The following is a 27,137-nucleotide window of genomic DNA, read 5'->3' on the forward strand; positions in this document are numbered from 1 at the left end:
CCCATCCCTTGCCTAAAACAATATGTCATTAGGGTGCGTTGTACCCGCATTACGGCTGAGTAGTGTGTGCTGCGTGAGAGGTGACGTCATCTCTCCCTCGGAGACGGCAGCCTGTGAGGGGCAGCGTGTCACTCGACACCAAGCCACCAGCCTCCGTGTGCTGTGCACCGGATGCCAGAACACGAGAACGAATCGGGGGCAAGGACACATCTCGTCAAATTCCCTTCAGTGGTTTCGTGGAGGGATGGTGTTGGCATCCCTATGTGCAGAGCCGTGGTCTGGGGACTGATCGTGGACGTGGAATGTCTCAGCCATGGCAACTCCAGAGTTGTGGGCTGGGTTATCCTTAGAGGTGGCTTCACCCCTGGAAGCCAGACATTGTGGCCATGCAGGAATTCATCAGCCCACATCTCACAGTTGGAGTGCCCTGGCTGGGTCTGATGAGCCTTGACTCAGTGTCATTCAAAAGAGTTCATGGCCACGCCCTCCACTGGTTAGACTCAGTGCCATTGCAGATGTGACCCCGGCTTTACTGTAGGTGATTCTGTTTGTCAGGGAAGTGGTTGGTACTTGCCAGCTGGCATGTTTAAAGAACTGAAATAGACATTTGAAAGTGTGCATCATCACCTTTTTCAGTTGTGTGAAGCTCAGAGACTTTGGTGGAAGACTAATTTGATTTAGCATATGCTTTATTTTTTATTGAAGTATAGTTGATTTTCAATATCATGTAAGTTTCAGGTAGAGCACAGCGATTCAGTTATACATATGTGTGTGTGTGTGTGTGTGTGTGTGTATGTATTCTTTTTCAGATTCTTTTCCCTTATAGGTTATTATGTAATATCGAGTATAGTTCCTTGTGTGATTTTAGCATCTCCTTTAACATCTCAGGGCATGAGTCAATGTCAATGGCAGTGACGACAAGACTGGGCTGTTTCCTGTTCCCTTCTTTCCTTCCCTCCCATCCTCCCCCCACACACTTTCACTGTGATCCCCACGTCCAGGCAGTAAGATTGGTCCTGAGGATGCAGCGCCACCTGGCACACGCTTCCTGCACACGCGTCCTGCACATGCTTCCTGCACACGCTTCCTCCACACGCTTCCTCCACACGCTTCCTCCACACGTGTGCTCAGTCTGGTAGGAGGACTGACCTGTAACCAAGCTCACGGACCAACGAGTAGCTAAGCAGGCACGCAGAGTAGACGGGAGGGCTGGAGGAGCCCCCAGGACCCAAGGCAGGCTCTACATCACCACTGGCCACACCATCATGGGGAGGGTGGGGGGCTGACACAGCAGCAGCTTCAGGTTGGAGTCTGCTATACGGGGTATAGTCATTGCCATTCTGCTTGGCTTTTAAAAATTCACCCAAGGATTTCCCTGGTGGTCCAGCAGTTAAGAATCCGCCTGCCATGGGCTTCCCTGGTGGCGCAGTGGTTGAGAGACCGCCTGCCGATGCAGGGGACACGGGTTCGAGCCCTGATCTGGGAAGATCCCACATGCCGCAGAGCAACTAAGCCTGTGCACCACAACTACTGAGCCTGTGCTCTGGAGCCCACGAGCCACAACTACTGAAACCCGCGCACCTAGAGCCTGTGCTCCACAACAAGAGAAGCCACTGCAATGAGAAGCCCGTGCACTGCAACGAAGAGTAGCTCCCGCTCACCGCAACTAGAGAAAGCCCACACACAACAACGAAGACCCAACACAGCCAAAAATAAAATAAATAAATAATTTATTTAAAAATATTCACCCAAGTATTTAGGGATGGTCTTAGTTAATCTATCATAACACTGTTTTAGAAGAACTGTTTCTTAAATCGTATACATTTGACTCTAATAAAACTGACCCTGCAACGTGTAAGAAGCTGCTTCGCCTCAGGTGGTGACTGTGAACCGGTGAGTGTGCATCTCTGCCCTCTTCCACATCCCCGGCTGCTTCAGCTGTGCAAAGTCACAGAAGTTACACCTAACTTACGTCATCGTACAATCCAGAAATCTGCCGGTATTCGCATTAGCGATCGCTCAGCACGCGGGTCTGAGATGGAAGTCAGGAGGCGGGGGGAGTGGGCTGAGAGCAAGTTTGTTGATTCGGTCCAGTCCGTGCACATCAGCTCCCGAGACGGGGGACGCCCCCGGTCCACGAGACCCCCGATTGCCAACCGGGCCAATTCCACTCCCCACAGGGGGACCTAATCGCAGTTACGAGGCCTGGAGGTGGAGGTCCAGTCAAAGGCACGTGGCACGGGGGATGATCCCTTCCAGATAAGCATAATGGCATCCCTGTTCTTGGGTGATCCTGCTGGAAGGAAACCCCCCGTGTTGGGGAGTCTCGGTGCTGTGTGCAGGGGGCTTAGACTCTCTGTCCTCACCCCTGCGAGCCTGCTGTACACAGGCCAAGGGCACTGTTGACAAGCAGTCTCCTTTCTGTTCACACACAGTCAGGCGTCCAGTCCAGTCCCAACCAGTAACGAAGCACAGTGGGTTCTTGTTCCCCTTCAGGGGGCTTGTGTCACGTCACATCGGTTATAAGATTGTGCAGCAATGCCTACAGGGTCGCCCTCGTATTTGGGAACACTCCTGCTGCCTGGGGGTCTAGTGACACCTCAGGGACCTCCTTGTATGTACTTCTTATCCCTCAGATCACCAGAAAATTCAGTCTCATGACACATATTCTCTCTTTATCAACACATGTGGATTCATCCAGGTGGCTTTAGGGATTCAGCTGGAGTACGTTCCTATCTAAGGCTTACGGACCTGTGACTGGTCAACGTGCCAGCAATGTCATGGGGAAGATGATTTGTTGAGATTAGATTTCTGCTCCTTCCTCCTTCCAGAATGGCTTACCTCCTTCAGGTCTGGTAGTGTAGAGTCACTGCTACAAATGGCAACCTAAGTATTCTGACGTCTGGACTTGACAAGCTAAGTGGAAACTCAGTGTTACTGAGAGCAGCAAAGAGGACTTTGGCGACATCAGCTGAGTTCTTGGAGTCCAAGCGCTCGCACTAGGTTTGAGTTGACAAAATACAGTTTAAGCCTAACGCCTGTTGTCACGGTCTGAACGTGGGTGGTTCATTGCTGGGGCGCTGTCCCCGCGGGGATGCACACAAAGGTGCTTCTGAGCCCCTGTAACTCCCGGGACAGCTTCTCACCCTTGCTCTTTGTCTTCATCTGTGCCAAGGTAATTTACCAATAGAGAGTGTTTTTCACATTTTGTTCTGAATCCCTAAATGAAAAATGTGATACTCGATAGTTATTATTTTGAAAAAGTAGATTGTATTCAATGTCCTTGTTGGGAAGGTAGCAGAGGGAGGCCATGCTGAGTAAGAATAAAGATTAAAGATCTTTATAAACAGCATCTCATTCTCCTACCAGTTCTGAAAGGCAGGGTTATTATCAAAGTTTCTAGAGGAGAAAATTGAGGCTTGTGGGGTCAAGTTGCTGTTCTTTGGTCATATAGGGAATAAGCAATGGGCCTGGGCTTCCCTAAAATGAAGAGAAGGGAGAGGGAGAAAATGGAGAAAAGGAAAAGAAAGAGTCCACAGGAAAATGGAGACAGCTAGGAAATATTGAGAAAAAGCAGGAAGGAAAGAGAAAAGAGAATAATGAAGCAGTGGTACTTGGCCAGGTGTGTGCTGGAGACCACAGTGGTTTTGGTGCTTCTCAGGATGGCAGGACCAGAGCCCCTGAGCCCGTTTACAGGACGTGACTCCACGTGACCACACAAACCAGGGACCGATGGTCCTGGCTGTCCTTTCCGTGAGCTCTGCAGAGACACTGCTCGGGGTCCCAGTGGTGCTCTGTGAACGTGGACTGTTCCCACCTCCCCAGCCCCGCACATCCCACACGAGACTCCCACCCGTTCCCACAACCAGAAACTGGGCGATTATATCCAATTCATTGTTATCTAGTTCATATGCACAACAGTTGCCTCATTTTGGTGGTAATTTTCAGAAAATATTGTCTGTCTCTCTCAGTGAAATAGCCTGTCCAGATGCCCTCTAAAAACAAAATCCTGAATCTGGAAAAAACTCAAACTATCTCAAAAGGAAAGCGCTGAGAAATAACTAGGGCTGTCAGTTTCATTCAACTGTCAGTTCTCCAAAGATTTCAGGGCTTCAAATGTAAAAAGTGCCAGATGCTATTATCTGTTATTCATGTTCCCATTATGTTCTGGCCTTTACTGAAATCTATATAAACTTCTATCTGTACATTAAAGGAATTTCATTGCACCTACGTACTCTCTAAACACACACATATATGTATGCCACATTTTCTCTTTATGTCTCCCCAATATAAATTTATTATTTTCAAAATGATACTTTAAATGTTGAAAAAATTCTGACAAATGATGTTGACATATTTTTATGGTGTGCTATTTAGGAGTTTATCCAATATAAAATGCTTCTGTAACAAAATTAAGCATTCTTATAGTGATGGTCACCTGTATTTTAATACGTATGCTCTCTGCAAGCTTCTAGAGGTGGAATGCTGAGCAAAAAAAAAAAAGGAAAAAGACAATTATTTCATAATGCAATCACATACCCAAGAGTCCATAGTTTTTAAAAGAAGTTACAAAATGTTTAAAAGGTCATATCCAATAAAATGATCCTATTGAAACATCATCACATACTACTGTGCTAAGTTAAATACCATATATTCTGCAAGCATTAATTTTGAATGCATTTGAGTCCAATAAGTTAAACTTTCATAGTTGATCATTTCTTTCAAAATCCCTTATTCCCTTGTCTTCCATAATGTGCAGATTCAACAAACAACAGCTAATGACCTTTATGTGTTCATCTGTAAATGTACATGCCTCCTTAGAGATACTTTGCTCTTGTTCATCACAAAGAAAATAATAAAATAGCTCTTTTTCACTTTATGCCATTTTTGTGAAAAATTCAGCATCTGAACAGAAAAACAAAAGCTGTTCCACACTGAGACAAAATTGGATTTATCATTTGTATCTACTTTCAAAAGGCCAAGACGTTTGTAAATTATAATGGAAACCACCACCCGGGCTGAATCCAGGTAGCTCCAAATGAAACGGAAGGTAGTGCTAATGCTTTGCTTTAGGCATTTACACTGTGAAACATGAAAAGGATAAGCATAATTCACTTCTTTTCTATAGATTCCACGGAAGCAGCATTAAAATAGCCCTTCTCTTCTACCTTAGTAGACAACTATCATCAAACACCTATTTCTCTTTATTTTTCAGGGGTGTATTATTATCTGCTACTGTTTTCAAACATTAATCAATAATATAAAATGGAATACTCAGTATTAAAAATAATATGAAAGAAGAAATTAGACCAAACCAGGTTTTATTAATTTGGTCTGAAGATAATGTTACTTGAGGTAGTGTAAACGTATTTACCACTGTGTGGTCCTATATAAAATAATTGATTGAACTGTTATCCAAGTAATTAATGAAAGAAATTGCATTTGCCTTTATGACTGAGATGAAGGCTTGGAGTTTTTCTTTATTTGGGAAAATCCAGGGATTTTGTTTTTCCACTGATTTTGGGTATAGACTCAGGATTATTAAAATTGTATTTGCCCTTGCAATTTCATATTCATTTGATTTAAATGAGATTTACCTTGAATAACTCAAAATTGTTTTCTCACCTTGAATGGATCAATACTTTTGAGATTTAGGAGACAGTTTTTTTATATTAGTGAATCTGATTTTAATATTAAATCCAGAACATATTATATTTACTGGATATAAACAATGATAAAAGTAAGCTAATTATGTGACTGAATAAAACCGTCATTAGTTTTCTGTAAGATAATATATCAGATGGTAAATAAATGATTTGAAAGGATCAATGAGATTTCCTTATGAAATCAGGATCAGTACCAAGCTTAAAATAAGGCCATGAAAATTAGCGATAACCCAACAAGAGATTCCATCCAATGAGTAAAACCATTACAAAATGCCAACTTAGCAAAAGAGAAAATTTAAGAAAAACAGGAAGTGATGTGAGACTAAAAGCAATTATCCAGAAAAATCAAACTAAATGTTGCCTAGATATTGTGGACTCAGTGATTACATATTTAAACAAACAATTTAAATCTTAATTATCTGCTTATCAGAAAGGACATTCTACTAGCCTAAATTCACTTCTTCCTTCTCTGTTTGAAAATATGTGTGATTCATTTTTTGCAGTGTTTCTTTTGTTTTACCAGTGACTGCTGTGTGCATAAAGAACTCTTCCTATGTTCTCTAGGAAATGTTTGCTATACTGTAAAACTTGAAATATATTAAAATATTAACTTATTTACATAGCTCAAGAAATACCTCTGTAGTTATATTTGCCAAAATGCAAACTTTCTAAAGGTGTGCCCGTGAGTTATAATTTCTCATTCTTCACCGAGCATAAATGTCCATAGCAGTCCAGATCTACCCGTATACTCATTATCTTTTTTATTTTGTGTACAAATCCAATGAGGGATGTCATCTAAGTCTTTAAGCCAAAACTCAAATTTGACCCCAGTGACTTCAAATACAGTTGTCTTTCCAGGGTTTCCTAATGCCTTGTGTGCTTCTGTATTTTTGTTTGTTTGTTTGTTTTCAGAAAGACCCAGTGAGCTCTCTAGAAAATTTAGAGGAAAAGAAGTTCCCTGGAGAGGCCTCCATACCAAGCCCTAAACCCAAGCTCCACACAAGAGATCTCAAGAAAGAACTAATCACGTAAGTCATCTGGAATGGCTTACTCTGTGGTTCTAGAACAGAGACTCCAATTCAAAACCTTGAGTAATGAATAACGCCTTGGCTTATGGAGCCGACTTTGCAGATGTTTTAGGGCAATTTCAACCAGTTGGTAGTTAAATGTTCTGTATTTACCTAGACCTATGCTCAGAACTAAGAGCATTATGGAAAACATGTACCTGACATGATCTCATGCGAAGAGAATTAAAAGTCTAATCGACTGAAAAACAACACATGTCAAACAATTAGAAAGGTTTATGTTCTGATCAGCAGATCTTAATCTAACACCCACTGGCCTCAGAGGATCCAAGTCAGGGCTTCAGGAAGTCTACAGACTCACAAAACTTAACTGCAGAGTGTTATCTGGGAAGGGGGTTCACGGTTTTCGTCACATTCTCAAGGGGTTCGGTGACTCAGAACTTGAAAGGACAGGGCGGGAAGTACTAGTCGAGCTGCAGTGGGTTCTGAGACAGGCCCGGCCGTCTGGAGCTGAGTCCCAGGACCAGGTGACCTGGAGAGAGAGAGAGAGAGAGAGAGAGAGAGAGAGCAGGACGAGGGCCCTGGGAAGATGGCCAGGTTTCCCGTAACAAGCCACAGGGTGTTTGAGCAGAAAAGTGCACTAGGGCTGGGGTGTCTTAGGAAGAGCAGTATGCAGAATTCTTTGAGGCCGGGTGCGCGTGGGGACCGTCTGGCATCTGGAAGATCATCTGAAATGTTGACTAGAGATGCAGACGGGAGATCGTGAGCTGCGGCCCGGGAGACGGGGCCTCCAGGGAAGATGTATAAGAGGAAGGGGACAGAATGCCCATCCCAGAACTCGAGGGCACGCATCCTGCTGGGACCTGACAGGGAAAAAGAAGCCCACAAAGGATAAAGACCTGGGGCCGAGGAGGAGGAGGAAAGTGATGGTCAGGGGAGCTAGGAGCTCAGAGAACTCCCACCTGGGCCTTCGATGGTTTCAGATGCCACAGCAAGTTCAAAGAGGTTAAAGCAGAAAAGGCAGGACAAACCCCAGGAGAGTGGGTCTTGGGAATAAGGGAGGCCAGCCAGCGGGGGGACATGTGGCGGGAACGGGGGGCAGGGGGCAGAGGTGGGGTGCGAGGGACGTGCCACCAAACGACGCAGGGTCATTAACTAGGACGGACTGTGGCCTGAGCCCAGCTCGCACACTCTTATTCCTTTTTCACCCCGAAGATCTCTGACCAGGGGCTGTTGGAGTTCAGAGTGTGGCTCACAGCTTGCTTACAGGTGTGAGTTCTCCTGGGCCATCGCCAGGACACGGGCCGTCCTGACCACCTTCCTCCTCATCTTCCGGTCACCACTGTGCGGGGGACATGGAGACATCAGGTGGACATTGAGGGAAGGAGAGAGGGGACAGGGAGGGGAGGGGCTTTCAGGCAAAGGCAAGGCGGGAGCCGTGGCTTCTGGGCATTTATATCCTCAGCAGATAGTGTTGTCCCGGGGGGTTGGTTACCGGGAGTGAGTGAGTGACATGCAAGAAAATCTTTTCCATAGGAAAGTGATTAAACATTCATGTATATTCTTACCCAAGTACATTTGAAGCTGCCAGTTAATGAGAGTTTCTAGCAAAGAGGTGCCCTGCACTTAAGCACTGGCATCTGTACCCTCTCTTCTGAAGCCCCCAGCATAAAAGTACGTTTACATTTTTCTAATAAAATAGATGAAGCACCCTGTCCTGAGCAGAACGCCTGCCCACCGACCTCTGTGGGCCGTCCTCTCCTCTCTCAGCTCTTCCCCCACGTGTCACCCACCCCAGAGGCCTTCCCGGCTGCTGTGGTCCCCCCTTCCCAGCCCCACTGCTCCCGCCCCCTTTCCCAGGAGGGCAGGCTGTTCCAGCCACTGAGGTTGCTCCTTCCACGATCCCGCGCGGGTCCCTGATACCACTGCAGTGCCACTCGTTTCCCCAGTGACAGGGACACACCTCAGACGCTGCACAGGCCCTGCACACAGAAACCGTCGGTCAGAAGCCCCCGGTCCAGCACCAGTCTGTCCTGTCCACACTCAAGTGACTTTTTTTAACACCTTTATTGGAGTGTAATTGCTTTACAATGGTGTGTTAGTTTCCGCTGTATAACAAAGTGAATCAGTTATACGTACACATGTGTCCCCATATCCCCTCCCTCTTGTGTCTCCCTCCCACCCTCCCTATCCCACCCCTCTAGGTGGTCACAAAGCACCAAGCTGATCTCCCTGTGCTGTGCGGCTGCTTCCCACTAGCTATCTATTTTACATTTGGTAGTGTATATATGTCTATTCCACTCTCTCACTTCATCCCAGCTTACCCTTCCCCCTCCCCGTGTCCTCAAGTCCATTCTCTACGTCTGCGTCTTTATTCCTGTCCTGCCCCTAGGTTCTTCAGAACCATTTTTTTTTAGATTCCATATATGTGTGTTAGCATACGGTATTTGTTTTTCTCTTTCTGACTTACTTCACTCTGTCTGACAGACTCTAGGTCCATCCACCTCACTACAGATAACTCAATTTCATTTCTTTTTATGGTCGAGTGATTTTTAAATAAATGGTTATGCTGCATTCCTTAAGGATTTTGTGGGCAGACATTGCTGCCTCGAGCATGATGTTCTCTTAGGAGATTAACATTTCCTGATGATGTAGGGCCCACGTACCAGAGCTGCACGTCACCAAGCACTGCGCCCTCTGGGAGGTGACATGGAGCGGCCATGTCAAGGCTGCCATGGGCCTGCTAGTCAAGTTTCTAAAATCTTTGAATGGATTTTGTTTCTGCATATTATCTCAGATATCTTCCAAAAGGGCCAATGTTTATCCTTTGAAGGTAGATTTTGGAAATTTCCAGAGTCGTTCCAAGCTAAATGAAATGTAAAAAACTGATAATTAACCTGCATCACCATTTTGGACAGAAAAATAAAGTGTGATTATTTTGTAATGGGCACTTCTCATTGGTGCAAAGAGAAAGGGCTCCAAAAAGATGGTGAACAATTTTTGGAATATAATCATGAATTCCTAGGAAATTGACTCTCTAGAGGCCTCGTGGTTTTCTGCTCATTTCGGAACAGGGGAGCACTTGGGTGGGTACCACGTACTTCTACACACCTGTGTCACACACTGGTTCTGTAAACGTCTCACTGCTTTACAGTTTCACCCTGTCCTTATTATGCTTTGTTTTATGTTTCTAACAGATAAATGCACCTTAATTGCTTACCAGAAACTGTTCGGCTAAAATAGGACTTTTTGATGTCATTGATCAACGTGAATTTGCTTAGAGTTTGAGCACCACTTACTGAGGGAAGTAGCTAGTTTCCTTTCTCTAAGTTGTGATACTTTCATTTGCAAATCTTCCCAGACTGTATCACCCAACTGGGATCTGCACATGTTATTGTACAAGATTTCTCATTGAAGATCTGTAAATTAAGCCGGCCGTCAGGATCCAGAACAGGATCTTTTCCCACTACATCACTCCCTTCAGTCTTGGCTTTATTCCTTGACCTCTTTATACCACAAAGCTGAAACAAAATAGCCACTATTTAAATGCACACTTTATCATTATACTTCCTAAGTAATTTATAACTGTCTGGTTTAAAAAATCATTGGCATTTTGCCTCTCCTGGCAGTATTAATAGGCATAATTTAAAAATAGAAATAAAATTTAAAGTAAAATAAAATAAATGCAAAGCTATTTTGGCACACCAGGTGGCGATGTATTTCCAAAGTAGGAATTCCCAGGGCACTGTAACCAATCTCTCATGCTCTGAATATTCCAGCTGTGTAATTATCAGAAAAGATTGTTTCTCTGTATAGCGGGTGAATGGCACTTGCAAGATAACTCAGCTCAGATGTTAGTCATTGTTCTTTTTTTTCTTGTTTACATATATTTGTAGCTTCTGCATTTTCCTTTCTGATGTTCCATCTAGGAAAGTGGTGGGCAAAGAGCTGGCTGGTTCAGCTCAGATCAAGCTCTGGAAATCAAGCATCTCTCTGAGAGATGAAGACATTCTAACTCTTACAGTTTCTGTAGAGTACCTGAGGATGATTGGAAAGTAGCTCACAGGAAAAAAAATACTGAGAAGGTGACGTTTCAGAAATCTTGGATGTCATCAATCTATCCCCAAATGCCCCTTTAAAGAGGCAGAGTCTGCATTCCACACGTGGGTGAGCCTTCACGTTGGGCAGGGCGCCGAAAACATCAGAAAGCACGAGTGATGTAGCTGATGTTTCCCCTGATTATTGACACCGACACAAAAACCACCGAGTGGGCTGGGGTCAATCTGCTTACCTCACACCAGCAACTTTCAAGCAGCGTCAGAGGGAAATAAATGGCTGAGAAACCAAGGAATCTGTTAACTCTGGCAACAAAACTGCTCAGGATAACTATCCACTTTCATTATTTTTAAAATACACATAAGATGCATAAAATGTGACCAGCTTCTGAGATAAATGAAGTGCCGGGGACAGACTCTGGTCTTTGGCAGACAGCCTGGAGAGCCTACTGCTTAGGTGGTTAATTCCTGATTGTCTTTGCTGGGTTCAAAACTTTGGATGAAACTGATCACAAGCTTTATTAACTAAACTTCGTAACTATTTCTGTACTAGCAGCAACTGTCCCATCTAAAATGTCAGTTTACATTTTAGCCATATGTAGTATTTTCAAAGATCTTCTTTTTCAGGTGTTTTTCTAACATGTTTATGAAGTTACTATGTTATCTTTTTCTTTAAAAAAAAAGTCACAAAAATTTCTTTCTGAAATCTGTGATATAATTGGTACCTAAGAGCTGCTATCATGATAAAGCATGGGTTTTTAATATTTATGTTTTATAACTCATATTTTCAAAGAAAGAGAACACCACTGACTGTTGATTCACTCACATCCATTACCAGGACACGTATTTTAGCATCACTGTCCTACATCATCTGAACCAGAGAGCTGATGTGATCCTGGAAACTAATAAATCAGGATCATGGCAGTTTCCTCTTGTCTCGTCTGCTGGTCCTTATATAATCTACATCTTTAGTTCATTAGCTTCTTCACGTCCCATATGTGTTAACTGGTCTTGAAAAGAGAAGCTACCTCATACCCAGTCAGACAGAGCAAGTGCATCCGTGAATGCACCTGACCCTGATTCTGTGTTTTTATTGACCCAGCTGTCCAACGCCAGGATGCAACGGGAGCGGGCACGTCACAGGCAACTATGCGTCTCATCGCAGGTAGCTCCCCGCCTTCTCACTTAGGCGTTCCTCATCTGTCCTCCTTAAGGACTCACCCTCACCCTCTCTAGAAAGATATGATCTCGATCGGGAGTTGGAGACTGAGTTAGTTGGGGTTTTGGTTTGTTTCGTTTTTCAGAAATAAAGCTAAGTCTTCAGTCTTTTTACTGACATTGTAAAGAAAGTGTACTTCTCTGGTCAATAACGGTTTTCTGATCCTATGAACCAGGCTACAACCCAGAAGTTAGAGTTCATGTCAGGCTCGGGTCCTGTCTAGCTTTAGGACTCTAGTGAAACCCAGGTAGGACAGCAGTGACCTGAACTGATCTTTTACGCTGTGGGAGGCTTCAGTAAAGGGTTGGAGGGACAGTAGTGCAGAGGCTGTGCTCGGCCCTTCCTCCCACCTGTGTCACCCATGTGATTCGCTGTCCCTCTGGGCAGGGCCTTAACTTCTGAGCACCATCCCTCGGGATGCAGAGGGAGGGTTCTCTGGGTCAGTCATCACTGGAGCCGGGGGTCTCGCTGGGCTAAAGCCCCTGGTTTGGTAAATAACAAACCAGAGTCTGTGACAAGTAGTCAAGGTGCCCAAAGCCCGGTCTGGCTAGAGCAGCAAAGCCGGGTTCAGACTTTTTCCCAAACCCCATCGGTGGATTGAACATGTGTTCACCAGCTCAGGCTGCCCCCAAGTCGGGCCTGCGTGTGTCAGCGCGTGTGTCTCTGTTTTTGCTTTCTCCTCCCTCTTCAGTGTTTCTGGATGTCCTTTGGCAGATAAGACTCTGAAATCCCTCATGGCGGCCAACTCTCAGGAACTCAAGTAAGTGTCCGGTCAGGGTGGCCCTAACCAGGGGCAGACGGCACCTAAGTAAATTACTACCACGCGCTTTCTCACCAAAAACTCAAACAGCTAAAACCGAATCACTGTAATTGAGTTTAGTTAATTAGCTGGACTTGGAGGGTTTGTATTTTACAATGTTTTTAAAAGCAATGATGTTGGGCTTCCCTGGTGGCTCAGTGGTTGGGAGTCCGCCTGCCGATGCAGGGGACGCAGGTTCGTGCCCCGGTCCTGGAAGATCCCACATGCCGCGGAGCGGCTGGGCCCGTGAGCCATGGCCGCTGAGCCTGCGTGTCCGGAGCCTGTGCTCCACAATGGGAGAGGCCACAACAGTGAGAGGCCCGCGTACAGCAAAAAAAAAAAAAAAAAAAAATGTTAAAAGCAATGATGTTGAACACCTATGACACCTTTTCTCTGTTACTTTCAGAACGTGTATACTAATCAGACCTAGGAGGGTACGGCCAGCATTTTCATCATCTGACTTTAGGAAAACTGCACAGTACTTTACCTTGTGGGCATTTTGAATCATACGACAGTCTTTCACTTTTGGGGGTGACATACAATTCTGGCTCATTTTCACCTTGTCTACAGGATCTCAAAGTCACATGTATATTAACTTTCGTTGATTGATTTGATTTTTCCTACTATTATCTTCTTTTATTCCAAACTTCTCACTTGTTATTTTCATGTATTGTTATAATACATGTAGACTAATAAAAAGTTATAATCCACTTTTTACCCTTTAAAAATATAAGGCATACATTTAGAAAAGATGAAGAATAACATTAAGCAAAATTAGCAAAATGCATTTGCACATAATATTTTAGGAAAAATCAGTGTTACTAAGTCTAGTGATAAAATAATATTTGTGTAAATAATAGAATTAACACTTGGTGTCTAAATTACAGGTAAAATTTCAGAGAATATATCTTCTTAAAATTTTGCTAGTATTTCCGTTTTTTAACTTGTTTAAAATTTATCTAAAAATTATCCAAAAAATGTTTATGAAACAAGATGTGATATTAAACAGGTAAAAAATTCAGAATTTTAGTACCATGAATAGTAAAGACAACTCTAAGATATACAAAGTGAGTGTACAATTGATTGTGTCAGTGTAGATTCTAGAAATCATTTTATTGGCTACCATTTTTCTAGATTGAAATGTAAGGATGTGAAGTGGAGACTTATTAGCATATTGAAAGGAGAGACGAGCTAGGCAAACTCACTCAATCTTACTCGATTGCTCTGAACTTCTATATTGCCGTATCTTAAAAATAGCTATCAGTTCTCCTAAGTATTTTCTCTAAACATTATTTCTAGAAGAAAATGTTGATAATACATTGAGAACATGTAGATTGAGTGGTTCTATAGCAATGTTCAGTACTTACCTGCTTTATACAGCCACCTAATAAGTAACATCTTTGCGGTTTTTCTGTACAGAAAGAAAAGGGAACATTTCATTGACCTCTTGTTTGGATATTCAGGGAGAATTTCAAAACAAGGTTTTTTTGGCATAGACTTTTCCAGAATTGCAATATGCTAGTAAACCACTATTTTACTAAAAATTTTAATAGCATCTGAGCCTTTCCTACAGTACAGAATATGTATTAAATCTCTAAATGTTTGATTAGAGAATTGTTGCAGGGTTCTCTGGTTAGCTCGACGAGATTATGCAGATTTCATATTTCCTTTGAGAAAAGCATTCACTCCCTATGTTCCGCCTCAAGATTGAATATAAAAGAATTTCTGTGAAAGTTCAGTGGGTTAGAGTTTCAGAAAAGGAATAATGTTTACATTCTTCTTTGGATTATTATCTTTCTCAAACTCTTGTTTGAGTAGAAATCTGAACCTGGGTGGGCATACAAGTGAAATAATAACAATGACCTTGTCTACAAGAACTTTCAGGAAAGCAAACATTTTATGACAGCCTCTGCGTTTTTTTTTTTTTAATAAATTTATTTATTTATTTATTTATTTTATATTTTTTACTTTTGGCTGCGTTGGGTCTTTGTTGCTGCGCGTGGGCTTTCTCTAGTTGCAGCAAGTGGGAGCTACTCTTCGTTGCGGTGCATGGGCTTCTCATTGCGGTGGCCTCTCATTGCAGAGCACGGGCTCTAGGTGCACAGCCTTCAGTAGTTGTGGCGTGCGGGCTCAGTACTTGTGGCTCATGGGCTCTAGAGCGCAGACTCAGTAGTTGTGGCTCGCAGGCTCAGTAGTTGTGGTTCGTGGGCTCAGTAGTTGTGGCTCACGGGCTCTAGAGCACAGGCTCAGTAGTTGTGGCACACAGGCTTAGTTGCTCTGTAGCATGTGGGATTTTCCCAGACCAGGGATCGAACCCGTGTCCCCTGCATTGGCAGGCAGACTCTTAACCACTGTGCCACCAGGGAAGCCCACCTCTGTGTTTTTATTACTATCTGGCATTTTTTAAGGCAACAAAAGAGTGAGAATCTCTGTATATGTTTGCATTCAAGTGTATTTTAAACCCTGTTCCTAATTAGCATTCTAAGTAAAATTGGAATCTCCTTCCGCCTTCACTCCCCTGACTCCAAATTTAATGGTTGATTGTCGGTCAGAGTTATTGGTAGAGTTTCCACAAGACCTTTTAAGGTGGACCATGAGGCAGAACAGATCAGGTGCAAATGTCCTAGGTTCTTTGGCAGTTGCATTAATCCACCAGGTCTCTGGTTGTCCCATCCACCACTGTTGTCCATCTGAATGTAAGGGATTATCATGGTGGTGGAGCAAATCAAAGGAAATAAGTTACACACAGAAACAATTTGGAAACTCTTTTTTCTTAAGCAAAAGATAAGAACTTTGCATGATGTAGACAGAAGCCCAGCAGTAAGTTGTGGATCAAATTTCAGATTCCTTCCAAAATAAGGTTTAACAACAGGGACCTATTGTGTAGCACAGGGAACTATACTCGATACTTGTAATAACCCATAAGGGAAAAGAATCTGAAAAGTTTTATGTATATATATATATATATATATATATATATATATATATATATATATATAAAACTGAATCACTCTGCTGTACACCTGAAACTAACACAACATTGGAAATCAACTACACTTCAATTTAAAAAAATAAGGCTTAAAAAGAAGGAAAAAAAGAATGCAGGATAACAATGAATACAGTGTCTTCCAAGCATTGGACAGTAGTTAACACATCTTAATATTTCCTTTAAAAATGGATTTTTAGGGCTTTGCTGGTGGCACAGTGGTTAAGAATCCAACTGCCAGTGCAGGGGACACAGGTTCGAGCCCTGGTCCAGGAAGATCCCACATGCCACGGAGCAACTAAGCCCATGCGCCACAACTACTGAGCCTGCCCTCTAGAGCCTGCGAGCCACAACTACTGAGCCCACGTGTCACAACTACTGAAGCCCGTGCGCCTAGAGCCCGTGCTCCGCAACAAGAGAAGCCACCGCGATGAGAAGCCCGCGCACCACAATGAAGAGTAGACCCCGCTCGCCTCAACTAGAGAAAGCCCACACGCAGCAACCAAGACCCAACACAGCCAAAAATAAATAAATTAAAAATAAATAAATTCATTTTTTTAAAAAAAGGATTCTTAGCCAAAAACTAGTTCTGTACAAGCAAAAAGAGTCCCACAAATCAGCTCATCCTGTTTGACTGCTTGGCTCTGTGTGATGTGTCGTGACCTCCTAGCCACTCCCACACGGCCCCAGCTCCACTCTCGTGTCTTCCAGGTGTCCCACTCCAGGCTGTGACGGTTCGGGGCACGTGACCGGAAACTATGCCTCCCACCGAAGGTAAGACTGACCCCATGCCCGAGATGGAAATCAGAGCGGTGGCAGCCGCGCCCATGAGATCACATGCTTCTGTTTTGTTGTTTGTTGGGTCCGTATTTCAGCCTGTCCGGCTGCCCTCGTGCCAGGAAAGGTGGTGTCAAGGTGACCCCTACGAAGGAAGAAAAAGAAGACCCCGAACTCAAGTAAGTGTGACGGCTGAGGCGGCGTCGTCAGGGCAGAGGCCCTTTGTGGGACAAACGGGGGGACTTCGGTTGGGAGGCAACTGCGTGTCTTGTCCATCACGACACCCTGGGAGCAGTATGGGAGCTCGGAGGCTGCAGAACACCTCGCGCTCCCCAGCGGTGCTCACACGGGTCCCTGATGGTGCAAAGGAAAGCAGGACTTCGTCCTTGCCCAGCGCTTTTAAAGGAAAGCAGCCTCGTGGACGTGCCCTAGTGTGACACACACGGCTGCGGGCTCCCCTGAAACTTAAGGTGCAATTTTATCTAAAGCAAATTCCCTCCTCTGAGAAACATGCTTCAGGTCTTGGGTGACAGATGCAGATACAGGTGCAGAAATGTACAGAGGCTTGCTCGACAACGTGCAGTATTTAGACATTTGGAAATCAGAACTCCCGTTCTCTGAGCCGTGGACTCTGTGATGAGTGGGAGCCAGTTGACACGTTAGACCCTCGGTCTTTGTTTGGAGACAACGTAACCCATAACAAAGGGCTTCCCTGGTTGTTTCTGGAGCTGAGAAGTGTGGCCACACACTTGACTCCACTCCTTCTAAACTGGTGGCAAGTCCCCTGAGCTCTAGAAGTCATTCGCTGCCCCTCTAAAATGGGGTAACAGCGCCTCTGCCCACCAGGTGAGCAGTGAGGCTCACGTGAGATAATGCATGACCGCTGCTTAGCCGGGAGCCCGAGGACCATCATTACTGCGCTACTGCTGTCCCCCCGGTTGGAAGGTACCTGGTAGACGCTGTCCTTTCCCCACTTGGCCCCTGTGTGGTCTGCTCTCACCACCACCTCCTCGTTCGCTCGCCTCAGTGCTTCACCTGGCTTATCTCGTCTCTCCCAGCTGCTAACGACTGTGCTGTGTCTCTCCAGATGCCCTGTGATCGGGTGTGATGGCCAAGGTCACATATCAGGTAAATACACATCCCACCGCACGGCTTCTGGCTGTCCCCTGGCCGCCAAGAGACAGAAGGAGAACCCTCTCAACGGGGCCCCCCTCTCCTGGAAGCTGAACAAACAGGAACTTCCCCACTGCCCGCTGCCAGGCTGCAATGGGCTGGGCCACGTGAACAACGTGTTTGTCACCCACAGGAGGTAAGCTTTGCTGCTTTTTTTTTTTTTTTGCGGTACACGGACCTCCCACTGCTGTGGCCTCTCCCGTTGCAGAGCACAAGCTCCAGACGCGCAGGTTCAGCGGCCATGGCTCACAGGCCCAGCCGCTCCGCACGGCATGTGGGATCCTCCCGGACCAGGGCACGAACCCATGTCCCCTGCATTGGCAGGCGGACTCTCAACCACTGCGCCACCAGGGAAGCGCAGCTTTGCTTCTTAATGTGTGGTTCCTGTGATTGTTTGTCACCTGGATTGTCTGGGGGAGGGGAGAGACCCCCTCAAGGTCATTAATCACAGCACCTTAGATGTCCAAGTAATGAGCCTTGCCAGATAGATATTTGACCAGTTTGAAGGATGGAAAATGTTATTTTCTCTATTTCTGAAATTCACTGCACGATTTTCAACTGCTTTTGAAACTGTGCTTGTGTTTTTTTTATTCTAAACTATTGCTTGTGCTGCTTTTTTTAATGGTTCTGTCAGTGGTTCACTTGAGTTCTAAGTGGTGATAGCTACTCACTTCCGTTGTGTGATCGTAAACTTTCACTTTACGTGTTTATGTCACGCCCTTCCGCTCGTGAACTGGCTCCATTTCAGACCAAATGGTAGTTGTTTTGCAGCTGGGAAGCTGTGAGTCATCCCCAGCGGCCAGAAAGAAAAGGACACAGCGATTACCAAGTACCCAGAGGACGAGAGAGATTTAGAAAAAACCCTTTCTAGCTTCACAGGGACTCAGTTCCTTCCTCACTGAGTGGCATGTACTTCAACCAGGCTCTTTGTCAGGAGCACTGATCTTAACCCAGGCTTTTGTCCACATTCTACATCAAGGAGAGGAGCTCGCAGAATTCCCTGGCGGTCCAGTGGTTAGGACTCCACGCTTTCACTGCCAGGGGTGCAGTTTCGATCCCTGGTCAGGGAACTAAGATCCCACAAGCCAAGCGGCATGGCCAAAAAACAAAATAAGGAGCGGAGCTGGAAGGTTCACTGCACACACCTCTGGTCGTGGGGCTGTGGTGCACCATGCAGATTTAAGATCTAACAAAGCTTTGTGAGTCCTGACGCTCTGCTTATGGGCAGGATGCCAACAGAGCAAAGCTGGTTCCGTTTTCGAGGTGCACGTCGACGGTGTCAGGAAATGAAGTTTTCCAAGAGCCCCACCTGCTTATGGAGGAAACCTGATCTCTTTAGGTGGTTTATTTTTTGATGGTTCTCAGATGCCTGATCGCATTCAAAATAGTGCACGTTGTTTTCTTCTGGGTCTGTACCATCGCTTCCTGTCCAGGAAGGACAGTCACACATCAAGCGAGCCTCGTAGCTGCACAGGAGCTGTGCTTTCTCACCACGGACCCTGTCATGTCCATGTTGACATCGATAATGAAATAGTAATGCTGGACTGTGGCGAGTGCATCCCTCAGTTAGAACAACAGATTTCTCTTGAAAAATCCTGGAGTGGTTTTACATGGTGACGCCAGGCCTGGTGAGGATATAGAGCTGCAGGGACCCTCAGAGCTGTAGGTGGAAGAGGAATTGGTAGAACCATGTCAGGAAGCTGATGCCTCAGAAGTAAGGGAGCTGGTGAGGGTGCCCTGGTGTCCAGCCACCAGACGTCCAGGCTCAGTCCCAGAGGTTCTCCTGCACCCTGAGATGGAGACGGCCGTGTGCCAGGAGGTCGGCTTCCCGGCTCCAGGCTGGGGACCGCCTGCCCGCCACCTTGGCCCCTGCAGCGCAGGGCACAGGAGTGGTTCCACCTGCAGGGCCTCGGATCCGTGTGGATGCAAAGGCACCGCGGGAGGATTTGGAGCAGGTGTTGAGTGGGACGGAGTGCTGAGGGATACGTGTGGTGTGATTCAGTCCCACAAAGTGAAAAAACATGGAGCAAAATCACGTTTTAAAAAACTAGGTAATTTTTCATCTGCAGTTGGAGTTAATGGCTGTCTCTGCGGGACAGGAGACAGCTATTGCTGTGGGGCAGGTGAAGCTTCAAAGTGCGTTCTGTGTTTGAAGGTAAATTCAATGTAGGCCCCTCAAGGGTATTCTTTCAACTGCAAATACATGTTGTATGTATCTGTGTACATACTATTTACTTCATAATAAGAAAAGGAAATTATGAGTTCAAAAATATAGGCTGCAGTATTAATGCAGAGATATTATTTTCTAGGAGAAGAAAAACAGTTAAGAATTTAGACAAATGAATAATTGAGATTTCACTGTTTTTCTCTCTTGCTACTAAAAGGATTTAAGAGCCCAAATTTAACCTGGGTATTCTCTTTGAGGTGGAATGCTTTTCTTTACTATGTGTAGGATTTAAACAAATAAGATAATAAAATGCCTGGCTTATTGCCTGGTACATAGTAGGTGTTCAGCACAGACTATTTCCTTTCCCTTTTGTACAATTATATTAATATATGTGTAGCTATGCAGTAATTCATTAAAGTAGGAATGACGTGCTGGAATCACACGGACTGACCTACGATACACCTTTACCTGTCCTGTTCTCAACCCTGACGTCCTGACTTGTTCTGTTCTCTTTCCCGTCCCTGCCAAAGGCCAACTGCTATTCCAGGCTGCTCTGTCCTAGCAGACAGCCTCTTCTAAGTTCCTCACGTGGCTTATCCCTTTAAACCCTTACAAACCCTGTAAGCTACAGGGACCGCGGTGACCCTCAGTTGACGGAAGAATCAGAGCACAGGGGAGTTCAGGGATTGCCCCCCTCCTGCACAACTCACAGCATCGGGACCCCAGAGCCCCTCTCCCGAGCTGGGTACCAGCCCATCCCTGGTGTTTCCTGGATCCTCCCGACCACCAGGCACTCATGCAGACTTTCCTCAGCCGTCCTCTAAAGCAAGTTCTATAACTTTTCCCATTTAAGATTCAGCAAAATGGGAATAATTACAAAACATACCTTAGAGGATGACTGAGAACAATTACCTGTGCATTACATCAGCATTTTGTTTACATACTAATTACTTTAAAAGCTTTCTTTAAGACTTCATGTTACAGACTTCCACTTTGAAAGAATAGCAAATGAGAAGACAAATGATATTATATTAAATACACATCATTATGGATGTTTGCAGCTTTAAAACCAGAATTCCTGTGACTAATAGAACTCATTTAGTGCCACACCATAACTGTAATTTTATTGAGGTTTACTAACATATTATAAACTATGATGCCCACCACACAGATTTGTCACCTGCCGTTTTACTGTAACAGGGCATATGAAGATATAGTTTTAAATTGCCTTCCCCTGGGGCTTCCCTGGTGGCGCAGTGGTTAAGACTCCACCTGCCAATGCAGGGGACATGGCTTTGAGCCCTGGTCCGGGAAGATCCCACATGCCGCGAAGCAACAAAACCCGTGCGCCACAACTACCGAGCCTGCGCTCTAGAGCCTGCGAGCCACAACTACTGAGCCCGTGCATCACAACTACTGAGCCTGTGCTCTAGAGCCCACGAGCCACAACTACTGAGCCCGTGAGCCACAACTACTGAAGCCCGCGTGCCTAGAGCCTGTGCTCCGCAACAAGAGAAGCCACCACAATGAGAAGCCCGCGCACCGCAAGGAAGAGTAGCCCCCGCTCACCACAACTAGAGAACGCCCGCACACAGCAACAAAGACCCAATATAGCCAAAAATATACATATAAATGAATAAATTTTAAAAATAAATAAATTTTAAAAAACAATTTTTTAAAAATCTTAAAAAAAAAACCTTGCCTTTCCCTGACTTCATAGAATTGTGAATTTGGTCCAAGCTGTATAAAGCATGTTTCTCCTGTCTTACAATACGGAGCCTGAACCCCAAAGGCGACGCCCAGCCAACCTCCCTGTTTTCCTGAGCGGCAAGACTGAGCCTTGTGGAGGATGTGGCATCCTCAAAAGGAAAAGGGACATTAAAAATATTTTCTTGCCCAAGTTTTCTTAAATTTAGGATTTGTTTTATATCCTGGAAGATATAACCCCATTGGGAGGTACAAAACATCCAGTGGCATTTTTTAGACCAAAGCCTCCCTCCCGTCACTTAACTGTACTTGGTTCTAACGCACATGGTTGTGGAATTTCACTAGCGTTCCACACGGCTGTCCCCCCTGGACGCTCACCCAGTGTTGTCTAAACAGTGCAGACCCTTGACGGGAGAGACAGAAGTTCTTGGGAGGTATTAACATCCATCCTGCTACCAACCTCCCACAGGTGACTTTTAAAATCCAGTTTACCAGCCAAACATTACTCCTGTTTGTGACAATTTGTCGGAACACAGTATGTGACAGAAAACAAGACAGACTTGTACAAACTTTCCAGGAAAAAAAAAGAAGATAATGTAGCTTCTAAAGGCCACTCTTTTTAGTGAGCAGCTTCCAGAATAGAAAAGTCAGGTTCAAAGTTCAGTTTGTGCTTTTCCATTATTTTATTTTCCTGTGTAAAATATTTCATAATTTATCAAATCTTGGCAAACCACAGAGCCTTCCTTTTATATGTAATATTACATATATATTATTGTTTTATTTCATATAATCTTAATATAGAACAATTTTAAATTCTTAAGAAAAATATTCATGCTGCAAACATTTATTAAGGGCTTTGTTTCAGAAATAGTCTCCTTTCACTCTGCCAAGTGTTCCAATCTTTGGATGGCAAATGATTGTTTCATGCATGAATTGTAACCAAATTTCTCTGGGAAAAAATATTTTCAATGGCTAATTATAATTTTTAATTTTATTTAAAAATGGTATCTCCAAAAATATAACCAAATGACAAAAGAATTAATGGCTGCATAGAGCAACAAAATCATCTCATCATGTACTACAGGAAACAAGTATTGTTCAGTGTTGTCATTATCATTTTGGGGTAATTTAAACAAAACAGATGACATTGTGGGAAGGAAGCAGGTCTGAAGGGTGTGGCTCTTCAGGAAAAGCGTATAAAGAGCCTGCCGAGCAACGCACTGCCTGGGCAGTGAGGGTGCTTAAATACACCTACAACCCTGCCTTTTCTGTTCCTTTCAGGTAGAGATGTTTTAATGAAAAATGATGTTTTAAAAGTTAAAGAATAAATTCGAAACTTTCCCCTACCCAAACTGGATTTGCTACGAAGCGGGGGGGAGGGATATTATTTTGGGCTTGTATCAATTTGAGTCATTCTGTAAAGATCAGATGACAGTGTGTATAAAGACAGGAAGAACTAGATTTATCATTCATGGCATTTTTGACTGATCTGGAACAAATCTTATGCAAAATATATACATACAGTTTTACATTTACAGTGAATAAAGTAACCACTACTAAAAAAAGGCCCTTACATGAATGCAAAATAGTAACATTTTAACAAAATGAATTAAATGATAATTATCAACAGTAGCTATTTGTATTTTGATTTGAGAGAAAAACACAAAACACTTTACATTATTTGAGGGCCTTTTGCTTTTGTTTTAATAGATACCGTTACTTTCTGCACAGAGACTGCAGATTGTAATGTAATGAGCAGGCAGGTAAAGACGTAAAGAGTAAGTAGTGAGTACAAAATTTTAATTTTTGTAAGAAATAATATGTGTTTCACACATCGGTATAATTTCTCTTTTCACAGCTTATCTGGATGTCCTCTCAATGCACAAGCCATCAAGAAGGGCAAGGTCTCTGAAGAACTAATGACCATCAAGGTCAAAGCATCTGGAGGTAAGAGGGCAGGGCGGGGCAGCCACCCCCGAGGTCTGGACCCGGGTCTCCGGCGGGTCCTGTGTCCGAACCATCCTCCGTGCGGGAAGTGCTATTTGACTAGGCAAGAAGGAAGTTTTCCTCAAATTTGAACTAAACTATAACTTTCTCTAAAGAACAATCTCTTGGGTTTTTTCCCTTACTTTTTAATAAGGATCTCCAGCAGAGAAAGTCAAGCAATGAGACTTTTGATGAGTTAGGGTACACTGGCTGAACTTTTGTGCTTCAGTCCTGAAAATGATAGTTTTTTGTATGAGCCTGCACGTGTGTGTGTGTGTGTGTGCTCCTGGTATAAGCCCTCTATCAAATTTCAAGTTTGGGGCACCTATGTTTGAATCCTTAAATTCTGCTCTACCCTCAGAACGGTATTTTTATGGAGAATCCACATGGTTTAATTTAGCATCTCTATTTCTCTACATGCCTTCCTAGTGTCAACCCCCGACCACAGTTAATATACACAGTGGCTGAGCTGAGGTCTATATTGGCTCTTCCTGTGTCCCTCTGATTCTTGAGTACTTTTCTTGAGTTCTCACCAGCAATTATCTCAGGCGTGTGTTGTTTCCTTCGAAGATCGTCCTGACGCATCTGGGAAACAAAGGCAAAACAATTACTTTGCTTTGGGGATTTTATCTGATGGCGTCTTTAGCACATGGGTAGAACCAAGCCAGGGACTGTGACCTGTTGTGACTTTATTTCTCTGAAAGCATCACTCCATCTTTTAAATCCGTGTGTGACGCTTAAAAAGAGTGGCTTGTTTCCAGGTTGTGCTTCCGTGAAGAATATACCACATGCACCTTACACATCCTGCTGTTGTAGGTTTGTCTCAGGTGTGTGCCTAGGAACGGCATTGCTGGGCCGTGGAGCATGAGGTCCACGTTCAGTAGGTGATGATCTGTGTTCCCGAGCAGCGACCCAGGAAAGCACCAGAGCCTAGAGCTGTTTCGCACAGATCGTCAGCTCTGCTCCCGTGCGTTGGTCTCATTAAGTCTAAATGCTGGCGTTCACGTGTATCCCGCTGAATTGTCATCTCTTGGTTTAGAGTCATCATTCTGGACTGCTGAAATGACCTTAAATCCTGCTTCTGGCATCCTGAATATGAGCTCCTATTCCCAGCTTTTTAAAATCTTTAAAATGTATTCATATTCCTTCTATAAAAGAATGATGGGAAAATAACTCCCATGCATTGAGAACCTGTTGTATGTTCAGCACTTTATGTTTTATTGCGTTAATTCTCACAACATTTTACTGAAGCAAAGGACGTGAAGTAAGTGACCCAAGTTCAGGAACAGGAGCCAGGCAGCATTCAAACTCCAAAGCCACACTCTTCCCGGACGGCATTTGCTTCTGATCCTGGTCCAGGGGGAAGCCAAGCTGTGTGTCCCTGGGCTCGAGCCCCCCTGCCAGGACCCCCTCTGCCTCTAATAATGGCTCATAAGACCCCATACGTTTGGTCTTTAATCAGCACAATCCAAGTCTTCCTGTCCTGGCAGCATCGTGCGAGAGAGAATGCCCGGGCTTTGGAACTCAGGCAGGCCTTGCCCCTTCCTTTGGCCCCGGGGCAGGTGATGCGGCCCCGTCGGGGGTCACCGTGGCCTCCTTTAGCCTCCGTGAAGCTCTGGCCTTTGTGGGGGGAAGGAAGGGTGATGACACCTGCCCCACAGGGTCCAGCCAAGTTCAAAGGAGAAGTTACTTGTGAACCTGTCCAGCAGCAGACCCAGAGCACAGCAGACCTACATTAAACGCTGGGACATTTCTTACTAAGGAAGTAAATCCTGCAACTCTTTGAACCCACTTTTTTAGAATCTTGGATATGGGTAAAAATTCAACGTTTCAAGTTAAAGTCTCATTTTCACTTAGAAAACCACAAATTCAGTGTAGAAGGGCTCAGGTTTGTCTCAGTCTCTTATTTTCTGTTTGAACTAAAAGAGTCTGACTTTTTACAGGTATAGAGAGTGATGAAGAAATTAGGCATTTGGATGAAGAAATAAAGGAACTCAATGAGTCCAACCTTAAAATTGAAGCAGATATGATGAAACTCCAGACGCAGGTAAAAAAAAAAAAAAAAGGAAGAGGGAAGGGAGGAAGGAGGGAAGGAAGGAGTGGGGGAAGGGATGGAGGAAAGGAGCAGGAGGGAGAGCAGTGAGTTATCTTTAGGTAAATCATGATCCTAAAGGGAGGGAACACATTGAGCTATTAAACCCTGTGATAAAAAACAAACTTCTCGGACTTCCCTGGTGGCGCAGTGGTTGAGAGTCCACCTGCCAATGCAGGGGACACGGGTTCAAGCCCTGGTCCGGGAAGATCCCACATGCCTTGGAGCAACTAAGCCTGTGTGCCACAACTACTGAGCCTGTGCGCCACAACTCCTGAGGCCACGTGCCACAACGACTGAGCCCGTGTGCCTAGAGCTCGTGCTCCACAACAAGAGAAGCCCGCGCACCGCAACGAAGAGTAGCCCCCGCTCGCCGCAACTAGAGAAAGCCCGCACGCAGCAACGAAGACCCAACGCAGCCAAAAATAAATAAATAAAATAAAATAAATTTTAAGAAAAACAAAAAACATACGGATCCTTTGCAGTGAACACACAGAGTGTGTCTCCTGTACACAATCCTTGTGAAGGCTTGAATACATGGATCACCCTGGGCGATCACTGGTTTGGCAGCTGTAGGCCAAACTGCTCTCATTTTTGCCCTGGGTGCACCAAAGGCTTTATCAGCAAGTAAGACGATCGTCCTATAATCACAGAGCCTCTAGAGTATGTGGTGCTTTAGAAAAACTGTCATGAGAAGATATGGGGGCCTTAGTTTTATTGGAAACTCAAGTAAAACAATGCAACTTTTTAAATTTAACTTTTCAAGAACACCTCTGAATGGGTCAGTGTTTGATAGAAATGGATCTTTTCCCAGATTTTCCTGACATTCTTTATTGAAAATTCAAGCAATTTCTCAGTTCTGCATTCTCCTGGGTCTGCCCCAGCCCCTGATTAAATTTACCCACAAGGAAATTATAAGTTCAGTCCAGGATTTGTTTTTTGTCTTTTATTGTTTGTTTGTTTTTTGGCCATGCCCCAAGGCTCACAGGATCTTAACTCCCCGACCAGAGATTGAACTTGGGCCCCAGCAAGGAGAGCGCCGAGTCCTAACCACTGGACCACCAGGGAACTCCGCAGTCCAGGATTTTTACAAACACTCATAATAACTCTATTGCAATAAATCAGAGGGAAAAGAATGAGACAAAGTTAAGTTGAAGTGTCTTTCTCCCTTTTCTCCTTTCCTGAAACGTGGGGTTTGGGCCACTGAGGTTGCTCACTCCCAGAAGTCTTCACTCACAGGGGCCTAACACAGAAGCTTTTAGTCCATCTGAAAAGCAGGTTTCTGCATGACCCGTGTCATAATCTTCCATTAATAGCAATCCAAGCTACAAAGAGAGCGTCATGTGTGGTTTTCGCAATCATGAGAACTTGTCTTGAGAACCATTAGTGAAGAAAGCAAAGGCCTTTGCCCTCATGGAGCTTACAGTCTAGAAGGGGAGGTAAACAACAACAAAAAATCAGAAGCGATAAATTACAGGGTTCGAT

General features: G+C 44.5%; 1 protein-coding gene across 1 annotated transcript in view; it reads left to right on the forward strand.

Annotated features, from left to right (window-relative positions):
- The window catches only part of ST18 (ST18 C2H2C-type zinc finger transcription factor), a gene marked incomplete at its 3' end in the record, with an annotated part of 105,071 nt that overhangs the window by 74,346 nt on the left and 3,588 nt on the right, over window positions 1–27,137 (forward strand). The window contains exons 12-19 of the mRNA XM_082601157.1: window positions 6,579–6,694; window positions 11,849–11,911; window positions 12,657–12,725; window positions 16,462–16,524; window positions 16,626–16,706; window positions 17,615–17,836; window positions 23,433–23,521; window positions 25,504–25,607. Of these exons, the coding sequence (XP_082457283.1) occupies window positions 6,579–6,694; window positions 11,849–11,911; window positions 12,657–12,725; window positions 16,462–16,524; window positions 16,626–16,706; window positions 17,615–17,836; window positions 23,433–23,521; window positions 25,504–25,607 (807 nt within the window). The remainder of the gene's footprint in view (window positions 1–6,578; window positions 6,695–11,848; window positions 11,912–12,656; window positions 12,726–16,461; window positions 16,525–16,625; window positions 16,707–17,614; window positions 17,837–23,432; window positions 23,522–25,503; window positions 25,608–27,137) is intronic.

The sequence above is a fragment of the Mesoplodon mirus genome (assembly GCF_964341445.2).
Source record: "Mesoplodon mirus genome assembly, chromosome: 16".
Classification (NCBI taxonomy): Eukaryota; Metazoa; Chordata; class Mammalia; order Artiodactyla; family Ziphiidae; genus Mesoplodon; species Mesoplodon mirus.